This window comes from Xyrauchen texanus, chromosome 30 (genome assembly GCF_025860055.1).
Source record: "Xyrauchen texanus isolate HMW12.3.18 chromosome 30, RBS_HiC_50CHRs, whole genome shotgun sequence".
Taxonomy (NCBI): Eukaryota; Metazoa; Chordata; class Actinopteri; order Cypriniformes; family Catostomidae; genus Xyrauchen; species Xyrauchen texanus.
The window spans coordinates 335,001-352,500 of record NC_068305.1 but is presented as its reverse complement, the minus strand read 5'-3'; the positions used below and the strand labels follow the sequence as shown (position 1 = coordinate 352,500).

At 39.6% G+C, this 17,500-nt stretch overlaps 1 protein-coding gene across 2 annotated transcripts in view; it reads right to left on the bottom strand.

Moving 5' to 3' along the window:
* The window catches only part of LOC127624110 (mitogen-activated protein kinase kinase kinase 5-like), an 89,959-nt gene that overhangs the window by 47,202 nt on the left and 25,257 nt on the right, over positions 1–17,500 (bottom strand). For both annotated transcript variants that reach the window (XR_007968117.1, XM_052098776.1), the window contains exons 3-9: positions 13,848–13,871; positions 12,923–13,116; positions 10,011–10,179; positions 5,986–6,092; positions 4,508–4,678; positions 3,795–3,907; positions 2,625–2,784 (exon numbers count right to left, since the gene is read on the bottom strand). Coding sequence is in view for 1 of the 2 variants with exons in the window: in XM_052098776.1 (XP_051954736.1) it covers positions 2,625–2,784; positions 3,795–3,907; positions 4,508–4,678; positions 5,986–6,092; positions 10,011–10,179; positions 12,923–13,116; positions 13,848–13,871 (938 nt within the window). In the remaining variant the exon portion in view is untranslated. The remainder of the gene's footprint in view (positions 1–2,624; positions 2,785–3,794; positions 3,908–4,507; positions 4,679–5,985; positions 6,093–10,010; positions 10,180–12,922; positions 13,117–13,847; positions 13,872–17,500) is intronic.

The window sequence follows — 17,500 nt, the reverse complement described above, 5'->3', positions numbered from 1 at the left end:
TTAGTTGTGAGAGAGTTGTTTCTCTCCAGCACGTGACACAATTTACAGCTATTTTCTGTTTTATAATGTATACATGTTATGAATTTAAAATCACAAGTTCCTTGTATTTTGCAAATTGTTTGTTTTCCCATCGGGATGAGACAGTGAATCTGCACTGCGTTTACAGATGATTGTACTATATAATGCTGAATATAATGTATAATAATGCAAACGGTCCTGATATTTGATTGTCCTGATTGTGCCAAATGTAATGTCTGATTCCACAAGTAAATGTATACCATTGCAAACATTATTTTACAGGATAAACACACACATTTTTGAAAAGAATAGTTTAGTAATCAGTGACAATACTATTTTACAACCTATAATATTAATTAAAAAAACTTAAAATGTATGTGATCAGTGACAGTGTACAAGAATATTCCATAATTATGAATTATTTCAGCAGAGCAGAATTAATCATATTTCTATTCTGGTGTCACCATTGTTTCCTGCTGGCTGATGTTTTGTCCCACTCATCCCTGATGGATCATTTGACTCTTTAATGATGAGCACTTTTTGATAAGTAGAGGAAATGTTTTTCATATGTACTAACTTCACTTTTCATGATTCAGGGTGATGAATTCAGTAAATCATTTCAGTTAAAAAAAAAAAACAGGAAATAAAATAATTTTTTTATCCGATTATCAAAATAATCATTAGTTGCAGCCCTAATGGCATTATACATTATACAGTGCATCTGCAAAGTATTCACAGCTCATTTTGTTATGTTACAGTCTTGTTACAAAATTGATTAAATTAATTATTTTCCTAAAAATTCTACAAACAATACCCCATAATGACAATGTAAAAGAAGTTAGTTTGAAATCTTTGCAAATTTATCAAAAATTAAAAAAACAAACAAATCACATGTACATAAGTATTCACACCCTTTGCTCAAAACTTTGTTGAAGCATCTTTGGCATCAATTACAGCCTCAAGTCTTTTTGTGTATGATGCTACAAGTTGGCACACCTGTTTTTGGGCAGTTTCTCCCATTCTTCTCTGCAGGACATCTCAAGCTCCATCAGGTTGGATGGGGAGCATCGGTGCACAGCCATTTTCAGATCTCTCCAGAGATGTTCAATCGGGTTCAAGTCTGGACTCTGGCTGGGCCACTCAAGGACATTCACAGAGTTGTCCCATAGCCAATCCATTGTTATATTGGTTGTGTGCTTAGGGTCATTGTCCTGTTGGAAGATGAACCTTCGCCCCAGTCTGAGGTCCAGAGCACTCTGGAGCAGGTTTTCATCAAGGATGTCTCTGTACATTGCTGCATTCATCTTTCCCTCGATCCTGACTAGTCTCCCAGTTCCTGCCGCTGAAAAAAATCCCAACAGCATGATGCTGCCACCACCATGCTTCAGTGTAGGGATGGTATTGGCCAGGTGATGAGCGGTGCCTGGTTTCCTCCAGACATGACGCTTGCCATTCAGGCCAAAGAGTTCAATCTTTGTTTCATCAGACCAGAGAATTTTGTTTCTCATGGACTGAGAGTCCTTCAGGTGCCTTTTTGCAAACTCCAGGCGGGGTTTCATGTGCCTTTTACTGAGGAGTGGCTTCCGTCTGGCCACTCTACCATACAGGCCTGATTGGTGGAGTACTGCAGAGATGGTTGTTCTTCTGGAAGGTTCTCCTCTCTCCACAGAGATGCGCTTGAGCTCTGTCAGAGTGACCATCGGGTTCTTGGTCATCTCCCTGACTAAGGCCCTTCTCCCCTGATTGCTCAGTTTGGCCAGGCGGCCAGCTCTAGGAAGAGTCCTGGTGGTTCCAAACTTCGTCCATTTACAGATGATGGAGGCCACTGTACTCATTGGGACCTTCAATGCTGCAGAAATGTTTCTGTACCCTTCCCCAGATCAGTGCCTCAATACAATCCTGTCTTGGAGGTCTACAGACAATTTCATGGTTTGGTTTGTGCTCTGACATTCACTGTTAACTGTGGGACCTTATATAGAAAGGTGTGGGCCTTTCCAAATCACGTCCAATCAACTGAATTTACCACAGGTGGACTCCAACCAAGTTGTAGAAACATCTCAAGGATGATCAGTGGAAACAGGAAGCACCTGAGCTCAATTTTGAGTGTCATGGCAAAGGGTGTGAATACTTATGTACATGTGATTTTTTTTTATTTTTATAAATTTGCAAAGATTTCAAGCAAACTTCTTTCAGGTTGTCATTATGGGGTATTGTTTGTAGAATTTTGAAGAAAATAATAAATTTAATCAATTTTGGAATAAGACTGTAACATTAACATAAGTCTCTATTATATTCTGGTTTCTGGATATGTGTGGCCACTTTTCAATGCAGGTTTATGGGACATCTTCAACCCTTCCAATCTGAACTGATAACTGATAATCTTTCCCACGCTGTAGCCATTAAATCTCATTTGCAGTTGTGTTGTTGAAACTTGCAACATTGCAATCATCACGTGACAAGTGTGAACCAGTGGTCATGAAACACAGTCGGAACATATTTCTGTGTATATTGTTCATAAAATTATTCTTTTGCCAATGAGATTTTTGGGTTTAATTCTTGCATGTTCCCCTGATTGATGTGTGTAAAAGGCGAACGTGTGCACATACCAGATGGGAGCGTTCATTTTGAAGAGTTTTTCAGAGGCCTGGATGACTCGTGTGTTGTCACAGGCGAGAATACTTGCACCAAGAAAGAAGCCCACATCCCAATAACTCTGCAGTTTATCCAGACCGCCCTTCTTCCCCAACAGACTGCTTAACTTCACACCTACACAACACACACATTTGAAGATATCTGAAGGAAGGAAATGGCTTTAAAGTCGACATCTCATTTCCTTTCTAAATACATGTTCCTGATCTTGTGAATGATTCATCATTGCACATTATTTTAAGAAAAAAAAAGATTCATAATCTTAATGCAATAATTTAATTCCACTTAATATTAAAGGGATATTTCACCCAAAAATGAAAATTCTCTCATAATTTATTGACCCTCATGTCAGATGTGTGTGACCCGGTTTCTCCTGCAGAACACAAATGAAGGTTATCTCAGTTCTGTTAATATATAGAAGCAATATGAAGTGATATGATAGTTGTGGGAGGAAAAACAGATACATTTATTTAAGTCCTCTTTTACTTTAAATTCTACTCCCTGCCCAGTAGGGAAAAATGAGAATCACCAAAAATAAAAGAAGAAGAACTCTTAGGAGAGAAGAGCACTTAGGAGGGTTGTTTGAAAGTGAAGATTTATAATAAAAAATGACCTTTTCTCACCCACACCTATCATATTACTTCTAAAGACATGGATTAAATCACTGGAGTCTTTTGGATTACTTTTAAGCTGCATTTATGTGCATTTTGTAAGCTTCAAAGTTTTGGACTGTTGACTTGCATTGTATGGACCTACAGAACTGAAATATTCTTCTAAAAATCTTCATTTGTGTTCTGCAGAAGAAAGTCACACATCTGGGATGACATGAGGATGAGCAAATGATGAGAGAATGTTTATTTTTGGGTGAACTGTTCCTTTAGTATTTCATCAGTTCTAACCTTTGGTATCGGAAAGTAACTTTGACAGTAAAGCAATTCACAAAATGCTTGTCTGGCTCAAATGATTAAAGCTTGTGAACTGCTCTGATATTGATGATGATTATGGTATCATTATTATGATGCAGCAGCATATACACTTAGCTTTATCACATTTTGCCCCCCCCCATATTTGGAGGGGTGGTTGACTGGACGAGGCTGAAGCGGACTGTGTCCAAACATCAAACGCACCTACTTTACGCAGCTCAAAGGAGGAATCAAACTGTTGCCCTGCAGCCAATAATAGCACAGCATAATTTATTCCCGAGTGCAGCGTGGGCTCCGATTCAAAACCTTTCCTGAACCTGCAGAGAAACGGCACAGACACACTTCAACATTTCACAAAAGAACTTCATAGATTTCAAATGATAAAACAATAGAAATATGTTGAAAATGAAGACAAAAGTATCGTGACACTTTGTGGTTGTCAAACGTTAGTGGAACCTCCGCGGGATCTGACCTCATACATCCCTTAAAAATGACCAGAACCCCAGTTCATTAAAGGTCATTGGGCATTTGTTTGCACATGACACTTGTTTGATATTGTAGTTTCTATTGCCATGACATTGAGACATGTTAAGTCTGACTTCAGTGTCAGAACACATTTGGGTCACTGTATCAAACTGGAAAGTGCTTATGCTTCAATCGTGAAAGTATTTGTTCTTCTGCTTTAAATTAAATAATTGAATTATATGTTTTTACAGTAATATAGTGAACAAAATATTGTATTTGTGGAATAATGTTGATTACCAAAAAAACTGATTTTGACTTGTCCCTCCTTTTCTTTAAAACAGGCAAAAGTCTGTGTTCCAGTGACTAATAGTCCTGAAGATACTGTAGGCTTCATTTAATTATGCTAAATATATTGACTTTAGTTTCTTTGGTGAAATATGAGCTGTTCTCACCAGTGTGTGCCCTGATCTCTGCTGTCTGTGTCGGTGAAATGAGAGTCCAGGAACATGTCCTTATAGATTCGGCCCACCAGACAATAAATATCAGATGCCACCAGCTCATCTGAGTTCACCAATGGCAACATGATGTCCAGAGCTTTCTGCCGGTCTCCGGGGAGATTTCTCCTGCAACAGCACACCAAAAACATGAATGCACAACTTGAAGTTAAAGTGTGTATTTTTTTTAGGATAAAATATGTTCTCCTATCCCAGATTAACTGGCACACTCAAAACTATCAAAACATTCCTCTGTTTGTTTGAGCGTCCCAACCAATCTGACAAAGCAACATTGGCTCAGTGACATAAGGTCATTGCTGGAATACATAACTGTAAAAAAATGTAAATATAAAAAATGTGACCAAAATGATGAACAACATGGTCAATATTAATATTGTCGTAATGTACCCTGTTAAAAGATCCCCTGTATAATTAACGGAATTAACTAAGAGGGAATTTAGTGTAAACAAAATGGACATTATAATAAAATAAAAAATGGAATAAAATAGAATTGAGATCTTGTGAATCGGAAAATGAATTGAATCAGGATATCTGTATCAATATTCAGTCCTGTGAAGAACAGTCAATAATAATTCCCTTTGGAGGAACAAGTGGCACACATTCTACACACTTCACCATCAATGTTTTTATTAAATGGATTTTATTCAAAAGAAATCAAAAGATCTAGGATTTATTACTTGAAGCTATGAGAGAAGCATTAGATTAAAAGATTGTTAAAGTTCATCTAAAAATGAAAATCATTTCCTCCCCCTCATGTCATCCCAGATGTGTCTGACTTTCTTTCTTCTGCAGAACACAAATGAAGATTTTCTCACACACATCTATCTTATCACTTCTGAAGACATGGATTAAACCACTGGAGTCTTATGGATTACTTTTATGATGACTTTATATAATCTTAAGCATTGTATGGACCTACAGAGCTGAAATATTCTTCTAAAAATCTTCATTTGTGTTCTGCAGAAGAAAGAAAGTCACACACATCTGGGATGACATGAGGGTGAGGAAATGATGAGACAGTTTATTTTTGGATGAACTATTCCTTAAAGTGATACCTTAAACCTCATTCACTTGAACTCATTTATTACACTGTGTCCAAACCAGGTGTGACGTGACAAGGGCTAAAAAGTGCCACGAGTTTACGTCCTAACCTGCTGTAAAAGCGAAAGCATCAGGACATTTTGATTGTTGTTTGGTTTCTATTCTGCTGTACTTGGTAGCCACGGATACACTGAAAACTCATTGGTCCAAAACCCTGCTCCAAATAACTGTAAATGAAACATCAATGTCCTGATTGTTGCATCACAGAGCAGTTTTAACCCAGAGTTCAGTGTGGTCAGACAAATGACATGGCACTGGACGCCACGTTGTGCCTGGAAATCTGCTTAGGACAAAGTGTAAGATGTCCGTCTCACCTGTTGAGGGCAAAGGCGTAGTGGAACTTTATATGAGGATGCGCCACAGGGTCAAAGGTCGGCAAATTTTCCAGTGTTTCAACTAAATTCACAATGGACTCATAATCCTACAGACCCACAAATAAAACAAACAAACACAATTTACATATCACAGACATTATAATATATTATAAACGGCTAAACAATTTGATTGTATTTTTTGGGACTATCCTAGAGCTTTCAAGCTACAGACACCAAACTCGACACCGTTCTTAAGCCGGTGTATTTCTTTTTTTCTTTTGCCAAACATTTCTGCTTTTATAACTATTTGAAACTTTCAAGAAACATGAAAGTTCTCCTTGACAAACTCGACCTTTTACTCACGTTTGTAAAAACAAAGTGATTGAGAATGTAAAGTGCTGACAATGCTGAAAACATTGACTTACTATATCAGCCTCATATCTATATGACAAGAAGATATACAAGAGAAAATCTCTGAATGTAGACGTGTGAAGAGTGCATTTAATACATTTTACTTTAAACATTTAGTAAATAACAAAACAAATACACATGCAATTCAGATATATGATTGTCACATGTAAAATGTAAAACTGCTTAATAAAAGCACTAAATATTCATGACTTACTCTTAATATAGAATGACAAACAGCTGCACAGGGTTTCAGTAAAAACAGCAACAGAAATAATTCATTAGAGTTTTATTAAGTAAAGAAATTCAAAACGTTCAGCTCAATATACTACACAAATAAAACTATTCTCCTGCTTTAAAACAAGAAAGTATGAACAAACCTCTCTTTGAAACTTGACATGGACACTGCAGATGTCAAGATTTATTTGAAATAAAAGGACCTACATATTGTTGTTCTCACCCAAAACCGATTGTTTCACTTTAAATTAAACTAGGAGTCATATGGATTAACTTTATGATGCCTTTTGGTGCTTGAATGTTTTAAACCCCATTGACTTAAATATCTAAAGTCATTCAAGTTTGATGGTCAGCAAATGACAGAGTCATGATGAAATATCATTTTAGTGTAAAATATTCCTTTCAAACATCTTTTGTGTTCTTTGTGAATACAGGTTTGGAACATTTTTACATGTATTCATTTAGCAGATGCTTTTATTCAAAGTGAATTACTAATGAGGAATACAACAGAAGTGATTCATCCTAAGAAATAAACAAGTAATGGAAGCGTCAGGCATCTCATCCAATCACAATAGAGCCTCTTCTTTATAAGCCTGCACAGCTGTCTCACATCGTTCACAAACCTCCATCGTTTTCAGGGACACACATCACGTTACACACTACACCTCGCTTCTGCAAGCAACAGTCGCTTCATGTTGGATGATCACTCACCTCAGCACAGCTGGTCTCCAGCAGGAAAATATGCCAAGATCTCTTCTTTTGGGGGAACAATCGCCAATGCATATAGCTGGTGATAGATGAGGTGTCAGGCTTTCTGCCATCAATAGTTGAGTTTCCATCCACATTTTTATGCGCGTTTTGAAATTGCACATAAGAAATCCAGAATGGCAACGCAGGATATGTGAATAAATTCACATAAAATTGGATTTTCTAGAGTTTGGCATTAGGTAAAATGCTCATCAATTTGATGATTTCTGCATGTGTTATGAGCGTGTGATAGCTTTATGTGACTGGCCCAATAAAAGATAAGACCTTGGCACACAATTCTTTGAACATAGCCCTTGTCATTCAGAAATGTTTAACCCACAGATGCTCATCAAAGTGGGTCCTCACAACACGGCAGAATAGTTTTGAGGTCGGGCGCTTCCAGGTATGCGGAGACTGGTGGCGTGTGGGCATCGCAGCCCTTTCAGTCTCATTATATCAAATATTACACTTACTCTGCGGTGTCTCGTGGATGCATTTAATGAAATGAGATCTTTTTTGATAGAAGAGGGGAAAGCGAGAGTCAGTGGTAAAAGAATGGATTGAGAATTGTTGTATTTTTTTAAGATGAAGAAAGAAGACCGTTATTGCATTAGAAAGATTGGGTGCTTGTGAAAGCGATACGTCTTAAGATGTTTCTTGAAGGTGAACAGAGGCTAGAGAATCGGCTACTCGGGTGGAGTTTGGCAGGTCATTCCACCTGCGAGGAAGAGTTGAAGAGAAAGTCAACGGTGAAAGTTATTTTGTGCCTCTGTGAGATGGCACCACGAATGCTGCTCACCTGCTGATCGAAAGCTTCTTGAGGGCATATTAAAGTAGCAAGTTTAGATTGGGGGTGCAGAGCCAGTGGTTGCTCTGGAAGTGAGCGTCAATGCCTTGAACATGATGCGAGAAACCGATAGCCACCAGTGCAGTAGATGAAGAGATGCATGACGTGTGCTCTCTTGGGCTTTCTGAAGACCAATCGTGCCACCACATTCTGGATCAATTGCAGAGGTTTGACTGTCTTAAACAACAGAGCAAATCTGCATGATCGGGCTGTTTTTGCGTCGTGGTCCATGAAGTTCAACTGATTGTCAAACACAACACCAAGATTTCTGGCTGTCCTTGATTTTGTAATTGTTGAATAGTCTTTTTGAATTATAAAGTTATGATGAACTGGGCTCACTGGAACAACAAGAAGCTATGTCTTTGCTAGGTTGAGTTGAACGTGGTGTTCTTTCATCCAAACACGAGGGTGAGGAAAAACATGTGGGTAGCTAAATTAAGACTACTGAACTATTCATTTAAAGGTACAGTAGCAAAAACAGCTTGTTTAATTGTAAGGCTCAGAAAGAAGATGGAGAATGATCATGAAAAACTAAATTACGATTGCCCAGGTGTGTCAGAGTTAAACAGCTGCATGGTGCAGCAGAATGAAGGGGTCGTTTGACATGTTTTAAACTACTTTTAACTTTAGTCACTGTAAACCAGTGAGCTATGTTTTATAATATTTAATCAATGTATGACTTGCCAACCACAATAATGTCAAGCATTTGAATGATCTGAATTACTATATTCTGTTATTCTGATATGTTCTGTTATATTTATAATTATTTAAAATATTATATATATACCATTTATCATCTTTACTTGATGACATTACTCAGCAAAGACTGACATGAGATTAATTTGATTAAGTTATCGGCAGACCATCTATTTAATTCACTAAAAAGTTGAATTGATTAATTGCCCCAGTATTTATAATTACATAATGTTTAACAGGACAGGGACTAAAAGTCCCAACAGTACTGGGACCAGTTTCTTTTCTTTGAGAACACAAATTCACTTAAGTGAACTGAACTCCAACATCCAAAAGCTGCTTGTCGATTAAGAACAATTGTGGATTTATGAAATAGTTTGCCTCCATTAAATAGCAGCTCTGTCAATGTAAAGATGAGGCAGCTAGCACACAGAAGAGTTGTGCTGAGGGAGGCACCGAGCTCTTCAAACCTTTAAAACACTGTCAGACTCAAGATGTGCACCTCAACAACACATCTTCAGAGGAAATATATGCTGGAATAGTGAGAACAACACTATTTCTTAAACTGTAAATGGCATGTACCATCTACCATGTTACCACACTGAGAATTCAGCTCAAAACACCCTAACCAAAACAATCACGCATTACTGTGTCAAATAAATCGGAGGCACTTTCCACCAACAGAAGATATTAGTGTTCTATTAAATTACAAGTAGCGAGTTTTAAACATCAAACATGGAAAAAAAAAAAAGGACAATTATTAACTTGTCCCAAATTTTGCATGCAACCCCATCACCCATTCTGACATACTTTTATTTTATTAGAAATCTTCAGCATTGGATTTAATTCATATGTTTTCTGAGTGTTTCTAGCTAGAAAACAGTGAAATCACACAAATCAGGGTTGTAAATTGTATTTAGACATTTTAAAACAGAGTTGAAACAACTGAAAATCACATAAAGAAATATTAAATACATAAAACCCAACTCATATAATATGTATTTTGACCTCCTGAAGTGCACAAACATGATTTTCTGCCATCAATCAAATGCTCTTACTTGATGAACTGCTCAGTGGTTGTATGATTATTCACCTGAATATCTCTGTATGACAGGAGGAGGTTTATGACCACATCGGCAGACAGACACTCAACATTGTCGAGTCGTTGTTGGATGCGTCTAAGCTCCGCTGCCAGCTCTGCTCCCGTGTAAAGATCCCGTGCATTACGAATCTCGTTCAGAGCGGTTTCATGGAAGTACTGGCTAAACAAACACAACACACAGAGAAAAGACCATTTTCCAATAACGATTATGACACAATGGCATGAAAACACACAAAAAAAACAAAAAAGTCTATCATGAAAATCTGTCTACTGTGATGAAGTGCTTTCCTTTTCAAATGACTTAATTCACTGGATTAAATGTCATCATTTATTCTTGTCCGAGTAATTATATTTTCTGTTTCATGAATATCAATGAATTACGATTAAATTTTGGTCTACACTTGGGTCATTCCTACAATTCAGTTGCTCTTAATTCCCCACTACACGGTGTGCTATTTATAATGTAATCCGCTAGGTCCAAATAATAAAGACTATCAATAATTTACACACTGGCCCAAATTTCACATGTTAAATAATTGAAAACATTTTCAATTATTGAAGTAGTGTAATTTCCTCATATTTCCAGAGCTGTACATCAATCATTTTTTGACAAAAATAAGCAAAAAAATTTTTTCATACAAGCCATTAGTATCACATTCTCTGACCCTTCACTTATTGTCCATGCTGTTATGAAACTGTGACCGTTCATTGAAGATATACTTTATCTTATGAAATGACATAGTTATTTGTGTGTTAATCTTGTTTCATTTATGTTTTGCTTTATTTTGTGATGTCAGTCATGAATGGTAAATCATAACATGTTCACTCTGTTATGGAAAGATCTAGCGAAAATGAATATCATTTTAAACAATATATTTATTTGAACAAAAATAAAATCATCTATATAAATGTACTAATATTTTTGCTATTTATCCCTCACAGACGGCTCACTTTACCTACTGATTGTCCACCCTGCTATTTTCCCCCCTGACAATTTAACCAGATGGATATGTGAATTTATTAAGTCATTTAGCTTGACCGTTAGGACTTATAAAAATCATTACAGGGATAATTCAGCCAAAAATGAAAATTCTCTCATCATTTACTCCCCCTCATGCCATCTCAGATGTGTGACTTTCTTTCTTCTGCAGAACACAAATGAAGATTTTTAGAAGAATATTTCAGATCTGTAGATCCATACAATACAAGTGAATGGTGACCAGAACTTTAAATCTTCAAAAAGGCATCATAAAAGTAATCCACGCGGATACAGCAGTTCAGGAGAGAGAGTGCCACACGCAGCTGCCATGTGTGTGTTTATGTTTGTGTTTTTTGAAGTAGCATATAAGTCACTGACCTGTTTTACTGAGGCCAGAGCCAGCAGTAGTGTAAACTTTTTTCTTTTTTTTTCTCCCCAATGTGGAACGCCCAATTCCCAATGCGCTCTATGTCCTCGTGGTGGCATAGTGACTCGCCTACGAGTGGTGGAGGACGAATCACAGTCGCCCCCGCATCTGAGACCATCAATCCACACATCTTATCATATAGCTTGTTGAGCACATTACCACAGAGACCTAGCGCGTGTGGAGGCTTCCACGCACAACTCACCACACGCCCCACCGATAGCGAGAACCACATTATAGTGACCACGAGGAGGTTACCCCATGTGACTCTACCCTCCCTAGCAACCGAGCAAATTGGTTGCTTAGGAAGCCTGACTGGAGTCACTCAGCACACCCTAGATTTGAAATTGCGACTCCAGGTGTGATAGTCAGCGTCAATAATTGCTGAGCTACCCAGGCCTCAGTAGTGCGGTCTTAATGGAGATGAGCAAATCAAAGTCCAAAGGCTTGAAGGGGGGCCCTGCGAGTGCTAGTATTCTAGTAAAGTATTCATTAAAATATTACTTTGACTGTTCAGCAGGTTCCTGCTTCCTCCTTCCCCAAAAATAACTCTGTTACATTGGTGCTGAAACCCAGGAGGGAAGAGGGATGCGCTGTCGTGGAGACCTCACCACTACCGTCCACCGAAAGGAGCAGACGCAGCCATCCGCCAGGGGATTGAAGGGCTTGCTGCCGGCCGCCTGGAGCGGAGGAGTCACTGCCAGAACGCGGAGGGACCTTCCATCCACCAGCGGTCAGAGGACTCGCTCCGGTCCGCCCAGGGAGGAGCAGCTGTCATCCGCCAGAGGGTGGAGGAGTGGTCGAGGACCAGGCGACGGCATGTCTGGCCTGAGGCAAAGGAGGGAGTAGTATAATGTGGAGGAGGGGGGGCTGGGCCCCAATCAGGCTAATCAGCCGAAGAGAGGGATAAGGCCGAGCCGGATGCAGCAATTTGGGAGAGAGATGGCACATGCAGCTGCCATGTGTGTATGTGTTTATGTGTGAGTTTTTTGTTGAAGTTTTCAATAAAATATTACTTTGACTGTTCAGCTGGTTCCCGGCTCCTCCTTGCTCACATAACCCTGTTACACATGGATTTAACCACTGGAGTCTTATGGATTACTTTTATGCTGCCTTTATGTGCTTTTTGGACCTTCTGAGTTCTGGTCACCATTTACTTGCATTGTGAGGAGCGACAGAGCTGAGAATAAAATCTTCTAAAACTCTTCGTTGTGTTCTGCAGAAGAATCTGGGATGGCATGAGGGTGAGTAAATGATGAGATCCCTTTAATGATGAACCATAAAGATACTTATGTTTCAAAGCTGAAATGTCACCAAATTGTAGGAATTACCCATTTATGATTTTATGGTGTTCTTTAATGAACTGTTGCTGTACAGAAAAAAAGCTGCATAAAGACACTTCAACGTTTCTTTTTGCAGCACACAATGACAGAATCTTTCTCCTTTAATTGTGAGAGTACAATGAGAAGGAGATACAGGTTCTCTCAGGTGTTGTCTCACCAGGTGTTGACCTTGCAGCCGGTGAGCAGCTGAGTGAGTCTGTCCAGCAGTGGCATACAGATGGGACCCAGCAGAGCTTCAAAGCTGGGCTGCATGAGTTCACTCAAACCCTTCATCAAACTGCTCTCACAGCAGTACACCTTATTCTGAGGAGTCACCATGTACGGGATAAATGTGTAGTTAGCCGCACACGTCTAGAGAAAGAGACATTTAAGACAGACATGAGAGAGCTGTAGAACATGTATTCACAGAAAAGTGCAAGTGAAGTATTTGTTTGTTTGTGATTGAACCACATGACAGCTCCATTGTTTCGTTTTTTTCATGCCAGAAACCAGATTAAAATAAAGTCAAAGGCATGAACGATGATTAACTTCTTATAATGTTTTTGAACAGTGAAGAAATAAATCAAGAGAGTTCAGATATGGGATGCAAACCACAGGGAAAAAATATGCTAAATGCAAATAATAATACACAACTAACAATATCATTGTGCATAGTTTAGAAAGCAAATAGACTTATCAGCTTTTAAAGAGAGGAGAACACTTCCCATATCTAATGTTGCAAAGGCCGCCACTCAAACTCTACAGTATTTTTGCCACAAATGGGTCTTTCACTTGGTAGAAGCTCACAAATTACATGCTAACATGGGAAGGTTGCTTCACATGCCCTCATCCTCAAAAACATTCAACAAAAGCACACAAGATAACTCAATCGAAGACGACTTAAAGTTCAAACGGAAAACAATGGAAAGAGTGGAGACTCCAGAAATGGCCTTGTGAGGTAATGTTGATGCACAGTGCTGTATGATAAGTCACATACTGAAGATATTTAGTTCAAATGTTACGTATGAACAATAGTAATATTGACCCACTTAATTCAGAATATGGGAAGAGAGAGAGAGAGAAAAATAAATAAGGACACTTACCATATTCTTCTGACCTATGACCTCCTGCAAGAGAAATATTTACAATGTCAATTACAAAATGTCCCATGAAAATATTTATGAAAAATGTTGCATAGTGAGGATTTCTTCAAAAACAAAAACATGTTTAATTTATCAATTAACGTCATACAAAGACCAGTACACACACAAAAACAAATCGACATTAATATTCGGATTGAACACCTTTGCCTTTAAAACAGCTTTATGTAATCTCAGACTGACTCGATGTTCAGTGGGGGTCTCTGTGGGGGCCCTGACATCTGTTGCAGGGCTCCCTGTTCTTCTATTGTATTCTATTTGCTAGTAATGTTTGGGAGTCTAAAATTGATATTTCCTATTGACACACTAAAGCTGAAGATATAAATAACCATCTTAAGACAAACGCTTTCAGTGAATCATGAGCCTAAAACTTCTGCACAGTTGTATATATATATATATATATATATATATATATATATATATATATATATATATATATATATATATATATATAGAAGTATACTGCCATTCAAAGGTTTATGGTCACTTACTCATTCTTTATTTTTATAATTTATTTATTTTCTTCACATTTTAGAATAATAGTAAAGTCATCAAAACTATGGAATAACATAAATGGAACTATGGGAATTATATTGTGATTAAAAAAATCCAAAATAAATCAAAACTATGTTATATTTTAGCATCTTCAAAATAGTTACCTTTGCCTAGATTTTCAGACATGTACTCTTGACATTTTCTCAAGCAACTTCTTGAGGTTTCACCCTGGGATGCTTTTTAAGGGTATTTAAGGAGTTCCCATCTATGTTGGGCACTTATTGGCTGCTTTTCTTAATTATATGGTCAAGGTCGCAAATTTCAAAAACGTTTTTTTTTTTTTATTATTTATTCTTTATAAAATTTTAGTTTTGTAATGAAATAAATGTAAACGTTGGCACAATTATATTTTTCATGTGACCCTAAACTTTTGAAGGGTAGTGTAAATATATATACACACACACACACACACACACACACACACACACACACACACACACACACACACACACACACACACACACACACACACACTCACACACTCACACCCTCACACACTCACACCTGTACACCTACTTATTCATTCCATTATATAATTAGCCGATTGTGTGGCAGCAGTGTAATGCACACTGGCAGCAAAAAGTTTGGAATAATGTACAGATTTTGCTCTTATGAAAGAAATTCACCAAAGTGGCATTCAACTGATCACAATGTATAGTCAGGAAATTAATAACATGAAAAATTACTATTACAATTTGAAAAGAATTTTCAGAACTTCTTAAACTACTTCAAAGATTTCTCATCAAAAAATCCTCCACATGCAGCAATGACAGCTTTGCAGATCTTGTTATTCTAGCTGTCAGTTTGTCCAGATACTCAGGTGACATTTCACCCCACACTTCCTGTAGCACTTGCCATAGATGTGTCTGTCTTATCTGGCACTACTCACGCACCTTACAGTCTAGCTGATCCTACAAAAGCTCAATGGGGTTAAGATCCATAACACACTTTTCCAATTATCTGTTGTCCAATGTCTGTGTTTCTTTGCCCACTCGAACCATTCCTTTTTGTTTTTCTGTTTCAAAAGTGGCTTTTTCTTTGCAGTTCTTCCCATAAGACCTCCTGAGTCTTCAATTACTGTTGTACATGAAACTGGTGTTGAGCGGGTAGAATTCAATGAAGCTGTCGGCGAAGGACATGTGAGGCGTCTATTTCTCAAACTAGAGACTCTGATGGACCTAGTCGTGCCTCCATCGATACCGGCCCTCACCCAGCGCCTTGGAGCAGCTGCTCAGGATGTGTTCTAATGTTCCTATTTTGGAACAAAGAGGGCATGCAGGTGTTTCTATTTTGCCCCATGTGCACAGGTTGGATGGACTTGGGAGGACGTCATAGACCCCCTGAATCAAGAACTTGATTCTCTGACGGTTCCACTTCCAGATTTCCTTCCAGGTGACGCTCCGCTCCATCGCCTGCTCCCACTTCATCCAGGCGCCTTGCTGCCGCATGGCCACTGCTCTGCTGGTTCGCTCTTCCTCGAGTGAAGCTCGCACCTCCTCCTGTACCAGCTTCTGCCTCTCCTTTCCACTAGCAGAGTCATATCGGGTCGCTGTTAGACTCCGAGTCCGACTCTGCCTTAGCTCACTGTTCCAAGGATGGCCTTGTGCTTCAGCCGTGCCTCTGCCTGCTGGACTGCCTCGGCTGCCCTCCACTTCCTCCCTGTCCTCACAACAATCCCTGCGCCGGACACTTTGGTATCTCTGGATCCAGAGTACTGCATGTGTTCTCGTGTCCATGCAACGATGAACTCCTCCCTGACTGAGCTAAAAGGGAGCCTGAGCTTGTTCGTGTTCCCATATAGCCCGATGTTACTCAGGCTACGCGGCAGGCCCAGCCATCTGCGTAGATAGCTGCTCACCTTCTGCTCAAAACCTTCCACCACTGTCATGGGGACCTCATAGATAAGCAGAGGCCAGAGGATTCTTGGGATGATTCCATGCTGGTAGACCCCTGCCTTGAATCTTCCAGGGAGCCCAGACTTATCCACTGTTCTCAGCCATCCCTCTAGGTCAGCACCGGTTGCCTTGATGGAGTCTCTGTCATTCAGGCTGCAGTTGAAGACCTTCCCAAGGCTCTTCACTGGTCTCTCAGTAACTGACGGGATCTGGTGTTCTCCCAGTCTGAAACGGAATTTGTCTGTAACCAGTCAGATGTTAACTAGCCAGTGGAGACTCTCAAGCTGAACTTACTGTAATAGTCCAGGATGAGATCTTTCACCTTCTGCGGTACATGGTGTTTCTCCAGTGCAACCTCCACCAGCTTGTGAGGTATTGAGCCATAGGCGTTGGTGAGGTCCAGCCACAGTACAGCCAGGTCCCCTCTGCCTTCTCTTGCTTCCCTGATAAGCTGGGTTACCACGCCCGTGTGTTCCAGACAACCAGGAACTCCTGGTATTCCTCCCTTTTGCACAGACGTGTCGATGTACTTATTGCTCAACAGGAAGTTGGACAGCCTCTTGGCCACGATGCTGAAGAAGATTTTGCTCTCCACACTGAGCAAGGAGATGACCCGGAACTGGTCGATGTTCTCAGACTTCTCTTTTGGTATGCACACTCCCTCCGCATACCTCCATGGCTGGGCGATCTTCCCTCTCCTCCAGATCACCTTCAGAGCCCTCCAAAGACGATGTAATAGCTTTGGGCAGTTCTTGTGCACCTTGTAGGGCACTCCACTTGGGCCTGGGGCTGAGCTCGATCTTGCTCTCCTCACCACTTCCTCCACTTCCCTTAGGCGGGGCTCCTTCAGGTCGAAGTCTAATGAAGGCTCTGGTGGTGTTATCAGCGCATTGCATGGACCCAGCATTTGTTCTCTGATGGAGTCACTATAGGTGGCCTTGAGGTGGTTGTTTATGGCATCCTTGGAGCAGGTGAGGCGGCCAGCCCTCTTTTGGCCAAGGAGCTGCTTGGTCAACTTAAATGGGTTGGCCAAGAATGCTGCCCTCTTCCTGGCTCTCTCCTTCCACCTCCTTCTGTGGAACTCTACCCTCCATAAGGTTAACAGTTGTTTTCTTAGGATTGCTCTCAGGTCCGCTAGGCCGGCTA